A 24,096-nucleotide genomic window follows, 5' to 3' on the forward strand; every position below is an offset into this window, starting at 1 on the left:
CTGTAGCTCGTTCTTTTAAATACTCAAGATAATCAATCTTCCCCGGGGCGAACTAGAAGGAAACATACCGGGCGAGTTGGCCGTGCGCGTAGAGGCGCGCGGCTGTGAGCTTGCATCCGGGAGATAGTAGGTTCGAATCCCACTATCGGCAGCCCTGAAGATGGTTTTCCGTGGTTTCCCATTTTCACACCAGGCAAATGCTGGGGCTGTACCTTAAATAAGGCCACGGCCGCTTCCTTCCATCTCCTAGGCCTTTCCTATCCCATCGTCGCCATAAGACCTATCTGTGTCGGTGCGACGTAAAGCCCCTAGCAAAAAAAAAAAAAAAAAAAAAAAAAAAAAAAAAAAAAAAAAAAGAAGAAGAAGGAAACATAGCACGGGCAGACATGTGTTCCGAGGCCTCCAACACTTTTTCAAAGGGTAGTCTAGGCGCTATTGACATTCATTTCTCGCCTCGTGATCTTTCATTCTTTCTCTTCAAATTTACCCTCGTTCATAATTCTACCATAATTCTTCCATAATTCTACCATAATTTCTTTTATCGCATGCTTCCTATATCATGGACTTCGGTTCATATCCCTCGTAATATTTCCTTTCTCAGAACTCTTGTTTCATATTTCTCGTAGCATTTCTCACCTTAGAATCCTTGGTTCATATTTCATGTAGTAGTTACATCAAACTACATACATATACTAGTCTAACACATTTCCCTCAAAACCAGTAACCTAATCCCACATACAAAACTATACACACAACTAACACATGCCTTTTCCTAAACCTGCCTAATTTACTGTACATTTGCCTTGAAGCTTAATTAAAGATATATTTACAAATAAATAAATGAACCCTACTAGTCTAACCCATGGTAATATCTGTTCACACTTAACTTATTCATGCAATGTCATCCGACTCCATCACTTTGGATCTCAGCGATACTTAGCGCATCATTGCACCCTGAGAGTCCATGGTTTGAATCTCTCTGGCACATTCTCCACTGCAATCCATGGCGATGTCATCAACTCGGCCGAAAAGAAGTTGAATGGTCTTGTTTTACTCACTTGATGCTGCTATCACTCGTACACCACATTCAACTCGCTCAATCTATTACAGAACTATTTAAAATAGTTTTACTTGAGTCCGTCTTGTCAGTACACCTTGTAATGATAGAAAACTATTTATTTTACCATACATGTTTCAGGAAAATCTTCCATTCCCTTCATCAGTGATGTCAGTTAAAGAGTGGGAAATAACATCATTTAGGCTTATTACAAACTATCCACTTCAGGTACATATCAATATGACAATCTAACAATCAAAGAAATATTTGTCATCCACCTAATCGATACTTTATTTGCCTTTTGCAATTTTTTATAAAATTATTAACAGTATGCTATGCTATGTACATCAGTCGTTCTCCTGGTTCAACTCGTTCTACTGGGTTGAGTGCTATTGGTCCCTGTAATTAGCCTAGAAACATTTACTGTCAGCTGGGCGTTATGATACTGTCGTTGATTCACTGTCTCGTAATAAGTTAAAGGACATTCTCTGGTATTGTAATCAAACTAGTCCCTTCTTCTGTCCTCTAATACTTATAGTTTATAGGGTCTCTCCCTAATTACTTTCTATGCCCCGTTCCACCACTATTAATATCTTTGAATCTATTCCTTCAATTCTAAAATTATTCTGGATTCTCACAGTCCTTTCAGAAAGCCTAAATGATCTAACAATCAAAGAAATATTTGTTATCCACCTAATCGATACTTTATTTGCCTTTGACAATTTTTTAATAAAATGATTAACAGTACATGTTTTGACTGCTATGATACTGTCATTGACTTCACTGTCTCGTAATAAGTTAAAGGACATTCTCTGCTATTGTAATCGAATTAGGCAGTCGAAACATGTACTGTTAATAATTTTATAAAAATTGTCAAAGGCAAATAAAGTATTGATTAGGTGGATAACAAGTATTTCTTTGATTGTTAGATTGTCATATTGATACGGGATAGTTTGTAATAAGCCTAAATGATGTTATTTCCCACACTTTAATTGTCTCTGGATTTGTGCACAGCAACATTCCCTGCTATTGTTATCGAATTGACATCATTGATGTACATAAGCAGTACATCACTGATAAAGGGAATGGATGATCTTCCCAAAACATGTATGGTAAAATAGTTTTCTATCATTATAAGGTTCGCATCCGGGAGATAGTGGGTTCAAACCCCACTGTCAGCAGCCCTGAAGATGGTTTTCCGTGGTTTCCCATTTTCACACCAGGCAAATGCTGAGGCTGTACCTTAATTAAGGCCACGGCCGCTTCCTTCCCATTCCTAGGCCTTTCCTGTCCCATCGTCGCCATAAGACTTAACTGTGTCGGTGCGGCGTAAAGCAAATAGCAAAAAAAATATCATCATTATCATCATCATCATCATCAGTTTTCCACTCCAGTTGCCCGGGTGTGGTTTACGAGCACTCTCCACTTCTGTCTGTCCATGTACCACTCTTCTCTCAAGACGACATCCCAGCTGACTCCTCTTGTTCCTATGTCCTCTTTCACTTGGTCCAGCCATCTCTTCGTAGGTCTTCCTACCGGTCGTTTTCCGGCCACGACTGTGTGTAGCCATTGTTTTGCTATCCTTCCATCGTCCATTCGTTTGACATGGCCAAACCATTTCAAACGGGCCCTTGTCACTTTTTCATTCAGGGATGGGTACACACCAGCTTGCTCCCTTATTCTTTCATTCCTTACCCTGTCCCCTTTTGTCTTCTGTACCATAGTTCGTAGGAACTTCATTTCTGCGGCTTGTAGTTTGCTGTCCACTTGTTGGGTTGTTGTGCAGGTTTCTAGGCCATATGTTATTATGGGGGTGAAGTATGATTGGAATAGAATCTGCTTTGATATTGTACCAGGAAAAGTTTTTGGGGAAAGGGCATGAGTAAGACCTCAGGGAGTGGAACTTGGTTTTGGAGCCGATACAGAGTAGGATAGACTCGCAGAGCGAATAATAGATGGTAAAAAATTTTCTTTTAACAATTTATTAATTCTTCACCCTGCAATATGATTATTGGACTCAAATCTGGCATTGAAATTAAAAGTTTGAACGTAATCTTCCTGAATTCTGTTCATGAAAATTAAATGAATATCACTGATTCCAAAGTCTTTCATATGTGAGAAGACGAGGTATTAGATTTCCACCTAAAGTCTTTCTAAATATGAGCACACACTTGTAATTGCAAATTGACATGAGAAATTAAATTTCTGTTAAAAGTTTTCAGTTTTTCAGTTTGTAAACCTTGATGTATAGCACACTTGAAAAGCCTAAAGTCTTTCTATGAGATATGAAAATTAAATTTGAAAATTAAATTAATCACTTCTGAGAAACTATGAGAACTCTGAAATATTTGTTCACACGTGGCACTGAAGTTTCCACTGTTCAAAATTAATGAGAAAATTTTTGTCAGTTTGTTGCTACTCACTTAATGAAAGAAATATTGCTACAAATGTTGAAGGATGGACATCTGGAATGTTCCGTGGAGAATCAGGGTCGGCGATGTTCCCTTAACACACCATGTCGATGTCCCCCGATGAGGTGATGACGGCTGGAACTGGATCGTGTAGAATTGCAGCTCGTTAAGGTGATTTTTCGCACACGAAAAATTCACTTAGTGCGAGTAGTTATCACTGACACTGTCATTTACTGTTGAACACAGTTTATGGCGTAATTGAACTTTAAGACGTTAAATGAATAATCACAGTCCTTCCTGTATGAAATACTATTTAAAGTCGTTACTGAAACGTCCATAATTACACAGTTCACACTTGAAAAGGAAAATCATAGTCTATAACCACAGTCTTTGAACACAGTCATTAAGTCACTAAGGATTATTTTCTGATTATCTTGTTATTATAACGTCATATTACTTCAGAAAAAGTTCTTAGTATTCACCCAGATTACCACTGTAAGTCGTATACTAATATGGCGTGAATAAAGAAATACAGTTCAATACTCGAAAAGAAATGAGTTCTGGTAATTCTACACATTAGTTTCTGTAGAAGTTCAATATCATGTGAAGTAAACTAAGTCTACACGAAATGATATATTCTGTGAACGTTAAATATTTGGTATTTGCACTTCAATAAGTTCACTCGTATTATATTCTCAAATGTCTTTAGAATTAGACTGTAGTCGCGACGCGATGTAGTAAATACAGTGCGACGTCTTTTATAATTTCGTCGGCGATATAACTTCGTGTTCTGGAAACGCGACGGCAAGTACTTTCACCGTGACTGCGCGGACATACTGTACGAGGGTCGGTCTCTCCTCTGTCTCACTCACACACATCTGTGTACTCGTCCTTGTACTGCGCTGCTCTGCTTGTTAGCCTTGACATATATATGCCGGCGCTGGGAGGGGTGGTTTCTCTTGGCCATGTGACCGTGAGTGTATAATTTTCTTAGACTTTAAATTATTATAACTCAACAACCATGGGATGGATTAATTCAAAATTCACAGGGATTAACTTTTATGACGTCCGCTACAATTCAGCGTTTGTCCCGTTGAAATTGGTTAAGGCGTTGGAAAGCTTGCAAAAAGAAAATTCTTTTCGAGAAATATCTCTAGGGGAGGTGAGCTTCGAGCGACAGGTGACGTCACTTGACTTCACCTAGTGCACTCGTGAAGTCTGGCACATGCTGGAACATTCCTTTATTTAAATGTTCATACGTCGGACGGATATTTTATGCTGGAATAACGTTTCTTTCGATTGATATGGGCCAGGACATAGGCTTTCCTGGTACAATATATATATAGCATTATAAGGTGTATTGACAAGGTGGACTGAAGTAAAACTATTTTAAATAGTTCTGTAATAGATTCAGACAAGTCAATACAGGATCAAACATAATACCTGTTATGGTTAAGTTTATCAACAACTCGCTCAACTCAACAACTCTGGGGAATCACCACCAAACACACGCTAACTCTTTGTGATGAGTCCGCGTGGGTTCCCACTTTCCTTAGAAATCAGTTATTTATTACATTGGACACAAGTTAGCTGGTCTTATCACATCAAGAGAAAGAGTAAATTTAAGCAATATTATCTTATGTTTCACACTAGCAGAATATTGCTAATGAATAATTTTATTACCATTTTACCACTGTAATTTCCTGCCTTTTGTGGTGGATTGGTGACAACTCGATGACTTGTTAGCAGAGATAGAGACTAAACTGTAGTTTCCCACAAAATGCTGGGGTCCCTGCACGTCATGGGTGGGCCTGTATCACGTAACGTGTTGCTGTCACCGTAACATAGACACAACCACTCTTTTCCACAACTACTTCAGAATGCCATCTGTCGCTTGGTTCTCTAACTTTATGGAAACCTCTGGGAAGACACGATACTCTGGGGAATCACCACCAAACACACGCTAACTTTTTATGATGAGTCCGCGTGGGTTCCCACTTTCCTTAGAAATCAGTTATTTATGACATTGGACACAAGTTAGCTGATTTTATCACATCAAGAGAAAGAGTAAATTTAACCAATATTAATCTTATGTTTCACACTAGCAGAATATTGCTGTTAGGTGCATTTAATGAATTATTTTATTACCATTCCACCACTGTATTTTCCTGCCTTTTGTGGTGGATTGGTGGCAACTCGATGACTCGTTAGCAGAGATAGAGACTAAACTGTAGTTTCCCACAAAATGTTGGGGTCCCTGCACATCATGTAACGTGTTGCTGTCTGGCTCTCCTAGCTTCAATCCTTGGCGCTAATACTTTATATGCATGAGGTATTCATAAATAATCATATCTTACTGGATCGATACAGTTCAGTATAGAGTCCCTTTTCTCACATCTGCCTACCTCCACACGTGGTATTGACCCCTGTAAGCCTAACTTCATTTTGTTCTAACTTGTAAAGTTTTATAAAGTTGTGGAGTTGGAAATAGTATATCTTTGAACCTGATGATTTCTGCCTTCTTTCTATGTATAAATGAGCTCAATTATGGAGTTAAAGGGGCGACAGTAACTCGAATGTTTCCTTTCTTCCCTCTGTATTCCTCGTCTTTCACTATCTCTATTAGCATGTTATCATTCATTCAGTACTCCCTTTATTGTGTTTGGCCACAATCTTGTAGCTTTACATGACTTTTGATATCGTAGTCGTAGTCGCAGAGCTTCCAGTTTTATAAGAATGTTTATCGTCTCTGAGTCCCACGATGATAGATTTGTTGGAATTTTAAAGGAACTACTTTACAGGATATAACTGTTGCAGTCCCGCATATCTTAAGATAAATATTTGCTGATTACATCCATGTCTCTTGCATTCGTTTTACATGGCCAAACCATCTCAGCTGTGCAGTTCCACCATCGAGATCACCTGCACGTCTCTTCTCATGTAATCATCATACAGGTCTGTCAGCAAATGTGCATAATTTCTCTTGTGGAATATTACCATTTAGCTGGTTTATATAAACTTTCTCATGGATGTCCATATTCTATACTCGCCTGTAAGAATGTGTATTTATTCTTGGTGCTTAAAATTACTTGTGGGTGGTTATAAGATTTATTTTTATTCTTTAGATGCATGTGAGGTATCCATTTTTTTCTTTTTTGTCATTTCTAGCCTGTTTTAGTTATTTATGTATTGTTTCTTGCATTAATTTGAAGGATGTTTTTCCTGTCATGCACTCACTTCCAAGTTGTAGTGTACTGCAGTCCTAACGACGTGCGTGTACTGAAGCTCGCAGCATGGTAGTTCCAGTTGGTGATTACTGTGGCAACCAGTACACACATTCCATTTAAGCCAATCTCAGGTAGTTGCGCCATTTCCCTTTGCCTGTTTTAAAGCTCCGTGAGGCAGCTTGTCCGAGTTCCACATACCCAATTCATGGGGCTTGGTTAACTGGCTGCTTTTGAGTGCTAATATCATTATCTGTTTTATGTGTTTTTTAATTCAGCAAATTTTGTGTTAATAAGTGTATTGTCTGAACCCACCTGATGGCCATTATCATTACGGCGTTGAAGTCTATACGGTCTGACACCATGGTTAGTCGGTTCAAGTCCCGTTGGCTGAAAAAATTTCACCATCAGGATGTTGGCTGGCACGGTAGGGGAGGTGGTGGTATACAATTTGTAATCACTAGAGTGCGTGCCAAAAGCCTGGATGAAATTCCAAACCTCTCCGCAGTGTTCATATGGAGTGAGGGCATATGATGCTGTTGATGGTGATTCGTCTGTCGGATGGAGACATTAAGCCCTGAGCAGACCCCTTGGTGCTGTTCGACAGGAGTAGGCTATGTGCCAGCACCATGTTTCACCCTCTCCCTTCCTACTATTATATATCACATCATTAATTTCATCTCATTAACTCCTCTGATGAGGTTGACATCAGAAAGGACATCCGGTCATGAAAACTCGCTGCGAGGATTCATCTCACTTCATACCCGACTCCGTAGATGAATGTGAAAAGTGTTGGTTGGACAAGTGTATTGTTATCAGGACTGTGTATACCATTTTATTATCGTGTAGTATAGCATAATAGTTAACTTAAACCTTGTTATTTATTGAACTACAATATACCACAAACAGTTCAAAGCGCCACTAAACGACGAGAGTGACCAAGAATTCATTCACCTCGATAAAAGGCAAGTGTAAAGGGGAAGCATGACTTTGTTATTCGTGGTCAAGCTCATTATATGGTCGTGTGCCTTACAGGAATATTTTGAGGCTGAACAGGAAAATAGAGGTCTACTGATAGATGTTATTGAATTAGAGCAAACAGCAGTCGCTTTAAAGACAGTAATTAGAATAGAGGGGGGGGAGAAAAGGAGCCATGAGGAGGAGGACATGATGCGTTATCAACATCAGGAAGAACTCACCACTATGCTTCGGATTTCAGTAAAAAGAGGCCCCATGACTTATGATCATGAGATTAAAAGCCATGCAAAACAACAAGTTGAATGATGGACGTTTACCAGTCGCAACTCTCACCTTAAATTGTGCTGACACCTATAGCAGGGTTCGATTGATTTCACTTTTTTTTAATCCAAAGAAAAGCATGCTCTTGGATACTTCTCCCATCCTCACTTGGATTTGAACCAAGAATATTGAGTTGACCAGTCTCATTATTATTAGTGATGATGTCAACGGTCATTTCCATAATATAAATATAAAGACAGGTCATATTTTTAAGTGTGTCTTTCTGCTGCTGCAGTCTACAAAATTGTGAGAGGAAGGGGCATGAGGAGTAAGTCTTACAATATTTGAGCCGATAAATTTACTGCTGAGCCACTCTCATGATTCTTGTACAGTGCCTAGTGCAAAGTGAGAACGTACCGAGCTCGATAGCTGCAGTCGCTTAAGTGCGGCCAGTATCCAATATTCGGGAGATAGTAGGTTCGAACCCCACTGTCGGCAGCCCTGAAAATGGTTTTCCGTGGTTTCCCATTTTCACACCAGGCAAATGCTGGGGCTGTACCTTAATTAAGGCCACGGCCGCTTCCTTCCCACTCCTAGCCCTTTCCTGTCCCATTGTCGCCGTAAGACCTATCTGTGTCGGTGCGACGTAAAACAACTATTAAAAAAAAAGTGAGAACGTTAGATTGTGATGGTAGTAACAAGCGCTCCCACTTGTTTGCTCGGTGCCACATGCTGCGAGCTGTCAGAACAAGCACGTGTGTGTGGGAGATACTGTCAGCATACAACTATCATATATTTTGTGCGTTTATTAAATTACCTTTTGTATTAATATTTTTCATATTTTTATGCTTTACAGGTGTTTTTCTTCACATCATGGCCGACACCCTTGGAAGTGTTGGAGTAATAGTATCTTCCATTTTGATAGAGCAACTGGGCTGGTTCATAGCAGATCCTGTCTGCTCTCTCTTCATAGCTGTATTAATATTTTTGAGTGTCATACCACTACTAAAGCAATCTGCCTATGTGTTGCTATTGAGGACTCCGGTTAAACTTCAAGAAAAACTTACCTCCGCACTTGATCAGGTTAGATAGCTAGATCCTCTCTGCTCTTCTTCAGTATGAATGTGTTCTTCAATCAATTTTTTTCTCTAGGAGCTTTTTAATGGGTGCAGCACCCTGCCGGGTTTACAGACCGCCCGGCTAACATAACCCAGAAAAGTGCTAGTTACATAACATTAATACTTATTTGAGTCATTGGATGCTCCAAATTAAAATGTATACATTGTAAAACTGTTTATTTAAATGATAAATCGTCAGCATACTTGCATCAATTACATCGGTGTTTAGCTTGACTATCACGTAGCAATGTCTGGATTAGCGTAGAATCTCATACAAGCACTCGATTCCGCAGGACGTCACAAACTCATATAACATTCCACAGAAATCGAATGGTAAGCCCCGGTGTTACATTATTATAAACGAGCAGTAGAACACTAGAAGTTCAACATACTCTGTTATGTTTTGTTCATAATAATAACACTAAAATAATTCAATTTTACAGCTAATGTTTACATGCCTGATATTACTGTTACTGTCCTGAGGGGAATAAATTGAAACTTGATCATATTCATTTTTCACGTAGTATTCCCAGTCCGGCTAGTCATTCCTGTCACCCGGCAGATGAAAATTTCTGGCGAAACACTGTTGAATGTTAACAACTATTATGTAGTGATGATGATAATTATTAAGAAGTATATTGACTTTAATATGTTTTTTAACTGTACATGAATGAAATTATCACACGGGAGCTTTCAACTCGCACGGTAAAGAGCAAAAAGGCTGAACAGTTCAGAAACTGGCCATATGTGAGCTGTTAGCCATAACATACACACAATTATTAGGAGTTAATATGACTTCTGGCCATCCTCAGCGACTGCCTCTCGGACAAGAGCATTCCAAAACATGTTGTACTGATGGACCCAACTACACGTCCTTTGTGTTTTATGCCTGGAGTAACACAAGTGAATACCTGTTGACTGAAATGGAATACGATGTAGTAAATAGTTTCTATAATGAAATATTGGGGCATTATATCAATAATAAACTTAGAAATGTCATCTACATATCATCCCCCCTCTAGCAAACTAATGAATGTGCAAATTGTCAAAAAATTAGGAGAGCTGAAAGAAGTTGTGATTACTCATGTCAAATCGATTTTAATATTTCATTATTGGTTTTATGCATTAGCCATACAGAACAAGCTGCAGATGCGAGACTATGCACAAAATTCACTACAGCAGCCCTGTTGTCCCAAATTCATGCATGGGGTGGTAACTGGACTGACCTTAACTAAGGTATAAAATCAGCATTTGCCTAATGTGAAAGTGGTAAATCACAGAAATCCACCTTCAGGCCTGTCGACAGTGGGATTCAAACCCATCATCTCCTGGATGTAAGCTCAGAGCTATGCTAGCTGATCGAGTCATATCTTTCATATCTAGTACCATTAAGAGTTAGGTGCACGAATATGCCTGCGCATGATTATGAATGTTTGGAAAATAAAGAGTTCTTCTTGTTCACAAGTTTTTCACGCATTGTGGGTGCAATTGTTTGCATATATATATTCCTGTTTTGTGCCTTCCTGGTAACACTGGTGAAATTTTTACAAATCAGAAGGGGTATTTCTCCATTAACAGGCAGATAATTTGCTGTTAAATTCAAAATTATATAATGCCCATTTAAATGCATCCTCCCTTGATGGTCCTTTTAGAATGGGATTTATTCCAAAAACACACCAATATCAAACTACATAAAACATTAACTAAAAAACAGGAAACACTCAACAAAAATTAATCTTAGGTCAGAAAAAAGCAAAACCCCACAATAAAAGACAAATTTTAATAATACCAAAACCTACCTAACTTTTAACCCACCCACTAAAAATGTAACTACTGTAACATAATTTTAAAGGATAAAGAATTACAGGTTCTCAACAAAGGTCTAAAGCATAATTGGCCAAGTTCTTATCAACAAAAACAATATGTCACCACAATTGCAGAAATAGAACAAATCATATCACAGATACCAAAAGATAAACAATATGAAATAAGATACGATGTAAAGAAAAACTTCCAGAACTTGTCAAAAATCAGAAACCATACACAGCCCAATTTCTTGCCCAAACAATGAACAATCTAAAACAAAAATAATAATAATAATAATAATAATAATAATAATAATAATAATAATAATAATAATAATAATAATGTTATTTGCTTTACGCCTCACTAACTACTTTTTAAGGTTTTTGGACATGCAGAGGTGCCGGAATTTAGTCCTGCAGGAGTTCTTTTACGTGCCAGTAAATCTACCGACACAAGGCTGACATATTTGAGCACCTTCAAATACCACCGGACTGAGCCAGGATCGAACCTGCCAAGTTGGGGTCAGAAGGCCAGCGCCTCAACCGTCTGAGCCACTCAGCTCGGCTAAAACAAAAAATCATAGACAACAACCTGCTAATTACTAAAGCAGACAAAGGCAGTGTTATGGTTTATATGCATAAAAATGATTATATAGAAAAACAGAATCATCCTTTTCAGAAAACACATTCATCAAAGTCAATAAAGGTCCTACAAATACTATAAAAAAGGAAACTCAAACAATTGAGGACCGTTTTTTCAAAACTCACTCCTTGCAAAATCATAATTTTTCAGGAGAGACAAAAACTTTTTAGACAGTAGAGTAAAAAGGATAATTTGACAAAGTACATCTTAAACAGTTTATTTGTTAGTTACAATCTGATATAAGTATAGCCAAAAGCACAAATTTGAATAGTTTTTACAAAAAAGGGGAAAACTCGCTCATTGCATAATCCTATTGAGTAAAAATTTCCTCCACAGCATGTATAAAACAAATTTAAAAACATAAAATGTCAGAATTTACACACAGACATTATCACAGTACTATAAATGAAGAATGGTAGTGGTAATAGTATATACGATACCATTGTTTCAAAATTTAACAGATATAAAATTAATGAATCTCTATCTTTATTGACTAGACCACTTTATTTCTCAATCAGTTTCCCCAACTTCTGTATCCTCCATTATATCACTTACATTTAGCTTGTTCTTAGTATGTTTTCCCTTAAAAACCACTTCATAGAACTCCTTAGCTTCCCCAGGTATTTGTATGAATTTCATTAACTTTTCCATATCTTGGGTCTTTTCCTTACTAACGTGATTTACTATTTCCATTTTTGGAGCCAAGTCCATTTCTTAGCAGGAAATCTTTCCTTTATTGAGTATTTCTACAATGGTTGATTCACCACTGTATGTGTATCGAACAGCGACTTGTACCTTGAAGTTTTCATGTTTCCTGTATTGAATGATGCAGGTTTTTGTGATGTTGAAAGGTAGTTTCCCTTTCAAAATCTTTCTTGATTTTGCCTTCAGATCATAGATGTTCCGATCTCACTTGGCCGTGATCACTGAGTAGGCTATGATACTTCATACGCGATACAATCTCTTCTTTCTCTCTGTATTTTTTCTTTATGTTCCCGAACACTCAATCTCGCGGCAAAAAGCTATGACTTCGAATGGGAAAATAATGTTCAACTGATGTGAAAACTTTAGACTTTTCGAGGAAACGTGCCACAGATGCTAATAAAATACTATTCTTACTTTGGGATACACAAGAGTCTGAAAATAGCTTGAGTTTTTTATATCTGGCCCCTTCCTTGCGAAGATTATTTTCTAAGTGCTCAAGATAGTCTTTTACACCCGAAGCTATTTCATTCGCTCCACGACCCCCTTCTGAGTCTTTTACACCCGAAGCTATTTCATTCGCTCCACGACCCCCTTCTGTCTCCGACCACGTATAAAAGAAAACTTTACTTTTGTGCAGTTGCTTTTCATTTGTCATGACACAAAGATTTTATAACCATGCTTGTCTCAGGGTTGATTTTGTTGCATGTCAAATATAACATCAACATGACTATCATCCTTTTCTTTAAGTATGGCAAAAAAATTATTAGCTCATGCTTTGTGTAATTTATAATCAATTCGAGCCTTGTTCATTACAACATCATTTTTCGTATCTTTAATTATCAATAAAAGTTCTGTACACATCGAACATGTATCTGAGTGTGGATTCCCAAAACCTAAATTGAATTTCTTATAGAAAATTTGCTTGTACTTTGAGATTGAACATTTTGATTTCCCTTCTAAATCTCTTTCTTTGCAGAACTGAACATACATTTTATTGATATTAAGGTCCGGATACTAACATTCATACATTAAAAAAACAATGGAATCTTACATGTCAGCAAAATATCCAGCAGTGTAGCGACGTTTGCTGTAATGAGCGAGTTTTGGTATACCGCGTATCATAGTAATGAGCGAGTTTAGGGAAAACGACGCATATTTAGCGGCTTGTTGTGATGACAATAAACAACTTTTGCTAAAACCAGTTTAAGGACATGAAAGCCAAGTGACCTAACATACACGTTCCGTATTCACCCAATTTTTGCAATGAGCGAGTTTTGAAAAAATTGTCCTCAATTATTTAAACATACAAGCTACAACCTTAGTGACTATGAAATATCTAAGTTAATCAATATGCATTGCAGATTACCAGTAGCTAGAGCTCTGCCCGAAATACACTAACATGACATTCTCATTAGACCAATAATAAACTTTAGAAATAGCCCCTCTTACAAAATATCACAATTCATCCATAATTTTCTACAGTCATATTACACCTTCCAAAGTAAGATAGCAATAAAAACCCAATAGAGTTTTGCAATGCAACAAAGAAACATTAAACTAAAACCCTTCTATACTACAAATTCCTTTGATGTCACTAATATGTATTCTAAAGTCCCAGTAAAAGAAACACTTAACATAATTAGAAAAAAAATAATCCAAAAGAGCAAACTAAGCAACCAAGAAGTAGATGATTTTATGACTATCATAGACTTCACTCTCAATAATAATTATATGTAGATGACGTATTTGTGATAATAGACGAAAGAATTAACAATAGTATTGACATGTTAGATCAAATAAATAACCGGGCGAGTTGGCCGTGCGGTTAGGAGCGCACAGCTGTTAGCTCGCATCCGGGAGATAGTGGGTTCGAATCTCACTGTCGGCATCCCAGACAATGGTTTTCTGTGGTTTCCCATTTTCACACCGGGGAAATACTGGGGCTGTACCTTAATTAAGGCCACGGCCGATTCCTTCCCATTCCTAGGCCTTTCCTGTCCCATCGTCGCCATAAGACCTATCTGTGTCGGTGCGACGTAAAGCAACTAGCAAAAAATAGCAAATAAATAACATAGATCCATATATAAAATGTACATTGGAAACTGAAAATGATAAGAAACTTAGCTCAGAATTTTAAAATAATTGCATTTCTGTATGAGTTGCGTCTACAGTAACAAGGAAATGCATTTTTTAATTTTCCGTCATCTCTGTCTGCCTGTCTGTCTGTTTGTATGTACAGGCATGATGAGAAAATGGCTGAAGAGAATTTAATGAAATTTGGTATGTAAACTTGGGAAATGAGGCACGACAATCTAGGTTATAAATAATTTTATTCATACTGAGTGAAATGGTAGTTTAGGAGAAGGCCTAAAATATAATTCTGAAATATTAATGTTATTAGTGGTCCTGTTGATAAATACTACATAACGAAAGTTATATAGAATTAAATTGCCGATCATTTATGTCTTATACATTTTTACTGTATCAGCTATGAGAACAGATATAGGCCCTATAGCTTTATCCTTAGTAATAACAAAATGTCAAAGTTAATCGATATGAATTTGAAATTACCGGTAGCTAGAGCTCTAACTAAGGTTAAGTTATGAGTAAGTTCCCACCTTCCAATACTTATCAATTTCTATATAATAGACTTATTAATTACATAATAAAATCCATATAACCTCTAGTACATGTTTCGTTCCGATTATGGATTCGCCATTTGGAAAACTGACTTGTTGTATTTTTAACCAACATGAATGAACTTTATCTCATCATCATTATCATATGTTTTAATTTTCGAGCCATTTTATCATATCTTTTAGCTTATGTATCATCTTAACATCAATGTATTTTAATTGTCTTGCCATTTTACCAATTTTAGCTGAAGATGTTCCATAATCGGAACGAAACATGTACTAGAGGTTATATGGATTTTATTATGTAATTAATAAGTCTATTATATAGAAATTGATAAGTATTGGAAGGTGGGAACTTACTCATAACTTAACCTTAGTTGTGTTGAGCCAATACGGAATAAACATGAGATTTATTAGCAGCTAGAGCTCTGCCCAAAATACGTAAAGATGACATTCCCACTAGACCAATAATAAACTTTAGAAATAGCCCCACTTACAAAATGCGTTCTGAGTAAAACGGCATGCCTGAGTATTGGCGGAAAGTAGCTGGGGAGTTAGATAACTTTGCACATGCTATATGATATACCTCTGCCGGATTGTACTGCAGCTAGTATAAAATATGAAAGAAACCAACCCAAGCCCTCAGGACTATAAAAAAAAAGGACTCACACTACCCAGAAACACACAAAAATCTTCATTTCTTAGTGTGCTCAATAAAGCATACAGCATCCTTCTATCAAAAATAAAAGACTTACAAAATGAAATCTACATTATATACAAAATTGCAATTAGCAATGGATACACAAAAGACTACATTGACAGAACAATAAACAAAATAAAAAAGCAAACCTCAAACACAACTAAAAAATGAACAGAAGAATAACAAGAAGAATTTTGCTACCTTCACATTCAACAGTGAAAACATTTAACATATCACCAATATCTTTAAAAAACTCCATTTTAAAATAGCATTCCACACAAATGATACCAATAGACAATTCATTTACAACCACCACAGCATAACACAAAACAACAAATATTTGAATTCCTGAATGTACAAACTAAAATGTTTGCAATGCTAAACATCATAGTCAGACAAACGGGGAGAAACTTCTTAATATGATGTCAAGAACACATAAAAGCTAGTGGCTTTATGTCGAACCGACACAGATAGGTCTTATGGCGACGATGGGATAGGAAAGGCCTAGGAGTTGGAAGGAAGCGGCCGTGACCTTAATTAAGGTACAGCCCCAGCATTTGCCTGGTGTGAAAATGGGAAACCACAGAAAACCATCTTCAGGGCTGCCAATAGCAGAAAAACGTAACAGATAATCTGCCATGTGTTTGCATATGATATAGACTTTAACCATAAACTCACTACAATAGAGAAGCACCTAACAGTTTTACATACTGTACCAAAAGGAAATATAATGAATAACTTTGAATTAGTTTACACAGAATCAGACCAGAAACAAAACCCTAATTTCAACATCAGTGAAATCACAGAAAATACAAACATACTCCTAGATGAAATTTCAAACATAGATCCACGGAAAAATGTAACCAAATAAGAAACTAACAAATATGCAAACTCCCTACTAAGCATAAGCTCCACCTGCCGTAGTACCACTCCTACTCTCTCCTCTGTTCGTTTCCCTGCTTGTCCTTCCAACTAGCCAGCACACACAAAACAAGAGCTAATGGGACCAGCGGGGAAGTCAGTATTTGAAACATTGTAATACCTAAACTTCATCTTAATATAACCCTCTTATTTGTTTTTTTCTTTCTTTTTAGACTCCCTTACATCAAAATTATTATTGACAGATAACACAACGTATCATCCCAAACTTCAACTATGGTATCAGAGGAGTCTCCCCTGCCAAACAGTTCTAGAGTGTCCCATTATAATTCCAAACAAGCAGCAATAGATTCTTACTTTAGAAACCTCAAATTAAGAAAGAACGCTCCCCTATATCACTACAAGGACAAAAGCACTTCAATATCTAGCAGAAGAAGAAGACACTATAAACATTCACAACAGGCATATTATTAATGTATTTTTTTTAAATACAGTGTTGTAACACATTTTTTTAATGTCTGCTCATTTTTTGAATGCATTTTTAGCTGAAGATATCATCTTGCTTAAGAGACAAAATATCTACTAACTAAAACTGACACATGTGGTATGTATTAGTTCTGTGTGATATAGGAAAATAAATAAGTATTGAAAGGTGGAAACTACGTAGGTGGATCAAAAGGTTAGTTGCACTAACGCGCCGCAGCAGCATGCTGTGTGTCACAAACGTGGGCACAGCGGAGAAAGGGACAGACACTGCCCACACGTCTGTTAGGCAGGTCGCTGTGGTGTCTCATCTAGTATTGTGTGAATAGCGGCCAAATGCAATGCCGCGTCAACTGGACGTTCACTCCAAATATGAGGTGCGTGCGACAATCCAATTCCTATGGGCCAAAAGGAAGAATTGCACGGACATTCATCGTGAAATTAGTGCTGTGTACGGGGAGCGGGTCATTTCCCAGCAAGATATCGTAAAGTGGTGTCAGCAATTCGAAGCCGGACGCACGGATATCACGGACAACCATCACGAAGGCAGGCCTGCAACGTCCAGGACCCGTGCAAAGGTCAACAGTGTGAATGCGATCATTAGACAGAACCAGCACATTAAACTGAGAGAAATTGTGACGCAGCTGAACATGTCGCATGGCAGTGTGTTCGCCATTGTTTACGAGGACCTTGGATATCGTAAGCTGTGTCAAAGACGGGTCCCACGTCTTCTCACCTATGAGCACAAGGGACAACATTTCCAATCCTCCTTGGCGGTTTTGCAACGCTATGCCGCAGACGACAACAGGTTTCTGCGGCGAATCGTCACAGGCGACGAAACATGGGTTCACCACTTCACCCCCGAAACGAAGCGAACATCAATGGAATGGGTGAACCCCTCATCACCACAACGAAAGAAGGCCAAGGTTCAGCCTTCAGCCGGTAAGGTTATGGTGACAGTATTCTTTGACATGGAGGGTTTGCTGCACGTGGAATTCATGCCGAAAGGAACGACGATCAACGCAGTGTCGTATTGTCAAACGTAGGACCAGTTGCGTAAAGCGATTATAAAGGGAAGCGCCGGGGGAAATTGAGCGCCGGTGTGATTTTGTTGCACGATAATGCAACACCTCACAAGGCCTGCCGAACGAGAGAACTGCTGCAGCGTTTCAAATGGGAGGTCTGGTAACATCCACCCTACAGTCCCGACCTAGCGCCATGTGACTTTCATCTGTTCGGTAAGCTCAAAACGGAGCTCGGTGGTCGACGTTTCCAGACCGATGAGGAGGTGAAGGCCGCTGTCTCCGTGTGGTTGCAGAACGCTAGAGGAAATTTCTATGCATCCGGCATCAACAAGTTGGTTGTGCGTTCGCAGAAATGTTTGGAGTCTCTTGGAAACTATGTGGAAAAGTGACATTACAGTGTATGTCGTTATACTCGTGTTGCTATTGTATAAGTGGTGCAATAAATGGCCATAACTGGGAAGTGCAACTTATTTTCTGATCTGCCCTCGTATCTCTGATTCAAAGTTGAACGAATGATGCTCACAATCAAGGCTTTCCTGTACATACATACATTATTATTAATATTTCAATATGAATGTAAGGTATACTTTTCAATGGCAGGTCTGTAACGTGGCTGGAGTGGTGAGAGTACAGGAACCTCACTTCTGGCAGCACTCATCTGACGTGTGTATGGGGACCTTACATGTACAAGCTACCCCCGAAGCTAGTGAGCAGAATATTATACAACAGGTAATGTGCTTGTTTTATAGTAATACAGATGACGTTTCATTAGCATTGTATGGAAGTATATTTTTCCTCACATTATTCAGACCTCTTAATGTTGTTAGACTGAAGCTCGAAACTTTGTGTTAATTATTTTTGTTTTACAATGCTTGGTAAAGCTAAAGGTTCCACCTATTCAATACATTATCATAATGGTCTGTTTAGAACATCACATATTTATTTAACTTATTGTAAAATACATCTTTGGGACCGGTTTTGGCAATCCACTATGCCATCATCAGCCATTGAAGGTTTAATAGCAAGGAACATTCAAAAAAGCAAAAACATGCCACAGAATCGGTACAGAATGTATAATTGGCATACCTTTAGCAGCAAGTCCTATTCTACATGAAAAACATTAAAAATGGCTAGATAACATTGACCATTGTATTATACAAGTAACATGTCTTTTTTTAAAACAGTATTATTGGGCGTCTAAAATTGTTTTAGGTGATTGAAAAAGTCTATAATTTGATAATGTATAGGAAGTTCATATAAGATTGATAAATATTTCTACAGAACATCTGCCATTTTAAAGCACAGTTTTTGGTTCCTCATGATATGTGATTTATACTGTTTGATATTATATACAGGTTCTTCTTTCTTAAAAAATGTTGACAAATCAGTCTGTGTTTGACTAATATAAGGAGTAGCAGATTTCTGATATGTTTAATCTTATTTTAGTATTTGAAACTTGCTTCGTAGTATTTTTTCAAGGTAAGTAACTGTGTGGCTGAGGTCGAAACTATGGTTGAGATCTTGACTATTATTTTATATGTCAGGTGGAATGGGCAGTAATTAGTATTTATTTCGAACCAGTACAGACCTAAAAAGGAAATTGTAAGTTGAATATGAGTTATTGAGAATGAAACGCGGTAGTATAGAAAAGAATTAAGGATATGAAACTCACCTCAGGTTGAATGTAACAGCGTGTAGAGAGAGTGAGGAACAAATGCTGAATGTCAAACGACAGCCGGCTGGCACAGCTGTGAGGCGGGGCGTATTATGTAGGGGAAGGGAAGTAGGAGAGGTTGCGGCCGCGTGTGTCTATGTGTCAGAGGGGCGTGGGCTTTGTCGGGGATAGTAAGCTAGCGCGCTACGTAATGTTTTATGTACTGATCGATTTTTAGGAATTTTTAAACTATTAATCAGTGAAATAAGCATGTCAAATAAAATTGTAGGTTTTTCCGAAATATCATTCAGATTGTAATTGGGATTGTAATACTGATCTAGAGTGATGTAACATTGCTCCGTTAGGTCTAAGAGTGGGCCTTTATTCATTGTTTCGATGATGTCTAAGTCCTTATTAATACCGTAAAAATTGTGTTTGTATTCCTGTATGTGCTGGCCTATTGCCGAAAATTTTCTATATTTTATGGCATTGACATGTTCATTGTATCTGATATTAAATGATCTCCTGGTCTGTCCAAGGTAAACACCGGTACAGTCATTGCAATGAAACCTACAGTAAATTTATTGGAGGCACAGACAGAATGGACCAAAATGTCTCATACTGCCATGGTGGTTGATTGTTGTCTCGGTTGATATCACATGGCTTCTCATGAAGAAATCTGGAGTTGAGATGCCACAGCTAGATTTTCATTGGCATAATCTTAGATATCAGCGTCCACCCCAGCACCAATCTGAGCCAAGTGAGTGACGACATCAGGCTAGACAGAGCTGGTCATCTAGTGGAACCCTGCAGTAGAAGGCACTGTACAGAAGAAACCTGTTTGAGTGTTTTGTGCAGTGTTGGACTATGTATCCTATATTTTGTACCTTTCCACACTGCTTGAGGAATGTTGTAGAAATTACTTGTTGTTGTTGGTAAATGCTAAAATTTTCAATTCATAAATGAGATGTATTCGTACAATATAGAAAAAGTTTCTCATAGTGGTATTCATTGTGGTATTTGTGCCTCTTGGTATGTACCTATATCTAGCACAGATCAATATCCGCATTCTTTTTCAACATTATTTGATTAAAAGTGTAGTTTTCTACTCAGAATTATTGTCATTAGTTTCAATAAGGACATAACCTATTTTGCTCACATTAGTGCCTAGCATGATCTCGTGGACATGGTGCCTGGTTGGAGAACTATTGGACGGGTATGCATAAAACTTAATATACATACTCTAGACGTGATCAGAAGCAACATATGTAACAGGAAAATAAAAATTCTAAAAACATAAAGTCGAGCGTTAAAGGGTTGAGGCAAATTTTCCTCTAAAATACTGGCGATACTGTACCAGGAATGTGGATACATGCAGTATTTCTTGCGGTAATTCTAAATTGTACGCAACACGAACAAACAACACACTTCAACTCGCCTCAACCGAAAGCTGGACATGGCCAAGGTTAAATTGCAACACCTGTTCCAGAATATTTCATGCCAGAAAAATCAAAAACTCCTATAATAATTGTCATACCGACATAAAAAGTATATTACTGTGTTCATCACAATATAAACATCTCCTTGACTGAATTTCAAGGAAATCCGCCCAGGGAAACTCAAGTTATTCCACAATAAAGGAATCATGTTATAATATGACGTATACACCCTGAACAGTATAAAAGAGAAGGGGTTTGACCATTTAGCTAGCATTATCTGCTGGGAGTTCGTACCAGTAGGGCTTGCCAAGATGTACGTTGTGATTCTCCATGAGTGAATAATTAACTTGTATAGTAAGTTAGAAATTTTTCAAATATTTAAATATCTCTGATAGCCACTGTGAAACTTGTGGTTAACACCAGCATCTGTTCAAAATGTAATAAGATATTTCTCCACGAAAACTTTGAACATTCAAGTACTTAAGTGAATAATTCACTTTGTAAATTATTTTTTCAAATATCTTAAATATGACAAACATTTCTCAAGCGAAAACTTTAAATGTTTCACGTACATCAGTAAAGGATTGCATCTGAACATTGTTCTCTCAAGTGTTATAAAATATTTCTCAATGAGACCTTTATATATTTTGCATGATTAACTTTGTGAAGTGATATTTAAGAATAGTGACAGGTTTTAGGGCTGGGCAAGTTGAGTGGAAATTGGCGCCTGCCGGTCATGTTGCTCCCTAAGCTGTTGAGAATTTTTAGAAATGTAATAGTTTAATGGAAAGTAGTGAGTGTATAGAATTTAATGACGGGAAGAAGTAGGTGTCAAATGCCAGTGGAAGTATGGATCAGAGTAACAGTAGTGACATAGGCCAAAGGGAAAATAATTCACGAAGTGTTTGTGTATGTGACGCATGCATCATGCAGGTGGAAACGGGAAAGTGTATTGACTGTGTTAATTTGTTATCCGAACCGGCCTCAGGGAATGAAATTATTCTAATGTTAAGGGAGGACATTGAAAATATTAAATGTAATAGACTTAGTTTAAATGGTGTGACTGAAGTGCAAACTGAGACATGGTCAGAGGTAATTATGAGGAGTTACAACAGTAGGTCTAAAACTAATCATGACCTAGGCATTGAACTAAAGAATAAGTTCCAGGTCCTTGAATCAATTACCTCTAGTGAATAAGAATGTGTAAAGACTAATAACTAACAATGTTCCAGGCATTACAAGGAAGCCTGCACTGGGGTTGAGGAGGGAAAAATGTAAGGTAGTTGTGTCCGGGGATAGCCATGGTCGAACTTGGTGATGTGCTATCGGGGACTGAAGTTGTAGGTCGTGTCAAGCCTGGTGCTCTGTTCAAAGAGATCCTTAAGTCAGATATGGAAGAGATAGGAACACTTAATGAGAATGACTACGTGGTTATTATGACAGGGACGAATTATATTTGCTAGAAATTAAGCATCAAATGTGATTCTGGGATGAAGAAAGCACTTTGTAAATTAAAGACCACCAATGTAATATTACTGTAATATTCCACATTGACATGATTTAATTGAATGGTCTTGTGTAAATAAGTTAGTTAATGATGCAAACAGGCGGCTACAGAAGATTGTCACATTGTAAACTTGGTGGAGTGTATTTCCTTAAGCTAGTTTTGAAGATTTTGTAAAAGTCTGTTGTGTCCCTTGTGAAAGCTAGTTTTGGAGTAGCACCAACATGAATTATAAGGCAATTATTTCGTGAAGTAGAACAAGAGTTAATGGGCTGACTAAATATTTCCTTTATTATTCTATGATAAATTCGTGTGACAGCATTCTGTTTAGTGGGTATTCTTGTATTACGGAATGGACAGGACCTTATGCGGGGGTCCCAAGCAATGTGGAGTTTCTAAACTTTTGAAGAACGGGTTGCAAATCAACCACCTGAACAATGAAACCCATGTTGATCATAGGTCTGGTACCTTAATGCAAGGGTTGTTGTAAATCATGCAATCTTTCCGTACGATGATACGTAACTTACTGACTACGACTGGTGTAATTTGACAGTGTCTGAAATCAAAGCCAGTGTTGGAGTAGTAGCATCACCACGAACGACAAGGCAATTATTTCGCATAGTGGAAGAAGAATATATTTACTTAATTATTCTATGATTAATTCGTGTGGCAGCACTTTATTTAGTGGATATTCTTGTATTAGGGAACGGACAAGGCATTATTCAGGGTACCAAGCACTGTAGAGTCTCTAACTTGTTTGAAAAAAAGACTTGCAAATCAACCACCTAAACAACGAAACTCATGTCGACTATAGGTCTGGTACATCAATGCGAGGGTTGTTGCAAGTCATTCAGACTCGAAGTACGCTGTAATGAAATTTGTTAAGTCGTGATTAAAAACGGTAGTACCGGTATACAGATAGAGTGGGGAAACATGCAAGTGTAAATAGAGCAAGTTATGATGTAGACAAGGCCAATAAAAATAAGAACATGATACTAACTGCTGATTACGCGCTAGTAAGTCCTAATAAACAGAGTAGATCGAAGGAGGTCAAGCTTAAATTTCGTCCCGTCGTACTTGGAGATTCTTTAGTCAAGAATACGAAGAATTCTTTTGTGTACTCCTATCCAAGGGTCCAGGTTAGTCAACGAACACGAAAGTGTACACATACCGGAGAGAAACCGTCCCTCTGTGTCGAATGCAATAAAGTGTTTACTACCAAGGGTAAACTCCGCCAACGTGCATACTGGAGAGAGGCTGTTCCGCTGTAAACAATGCAATATGGCGATTTACAGAAAGGAGACTCTACAAAGACGCAACATTTTTCATACGGGATTAAGGTAATTCCAGTGCAGGGAACACAATAAAACGTTTACCGAAGGATTTCAACTCCAAACCCTCCAGTCTGTTCATAATGGCGAAAGGATTGTAACAATGTTTGAAAGAATAAAAGAAGCCTCTGGAAACACATGACACATCATACTAAAGACAGTCCAACCCGCTGCAAGAAAACAACAAGGCGTTTACAACTAACAGTAAACTGTAAACACACGCTGTTATACATACTGGATTAA

General features: G+C 37.8%; 1 protein-coding gene across 1 annotated transcript in view; it reads left to right on the forward strand.

The window, feature by feature from the left end:
* LOC136873668 (proton-coupled zinc antiporter SLC30A5) overlaps positions 1-24,096 on the forward strand; it is a 299,129-nt gene that overhangs the window by 267,374 nt on the left and 7,659 nt on the right. Inside the window, exons 12-13 of the mRNA XM_068227712.1 lie at positions 8,788-9,014; positions 18,526-18,654. Coding sequence (XP_068083813.1) covers positions 8,788-9,014; positions 18,526-18,654 — 356 coding nt within the window. The remainder of the gene's footprint in view (positions 1-8,787; positions 9,015-18,525; positions 18,655-24,096) is intronic.

Source organism: Anabrus simplex, chromosome 5 (genome assembly GCF_040414725.1).
Source record: "Anabrus simplex isolate iqAnaSimp1 chromosome 5, ASM4041472v1, whole genome shotgun sequence".
Lineage (NCBI taxonomy): Eukaryota > Metazoa > Arthropoda > Insecta > Orthoptera > Tettigoniidae > Anabrus > Anabrus simplex.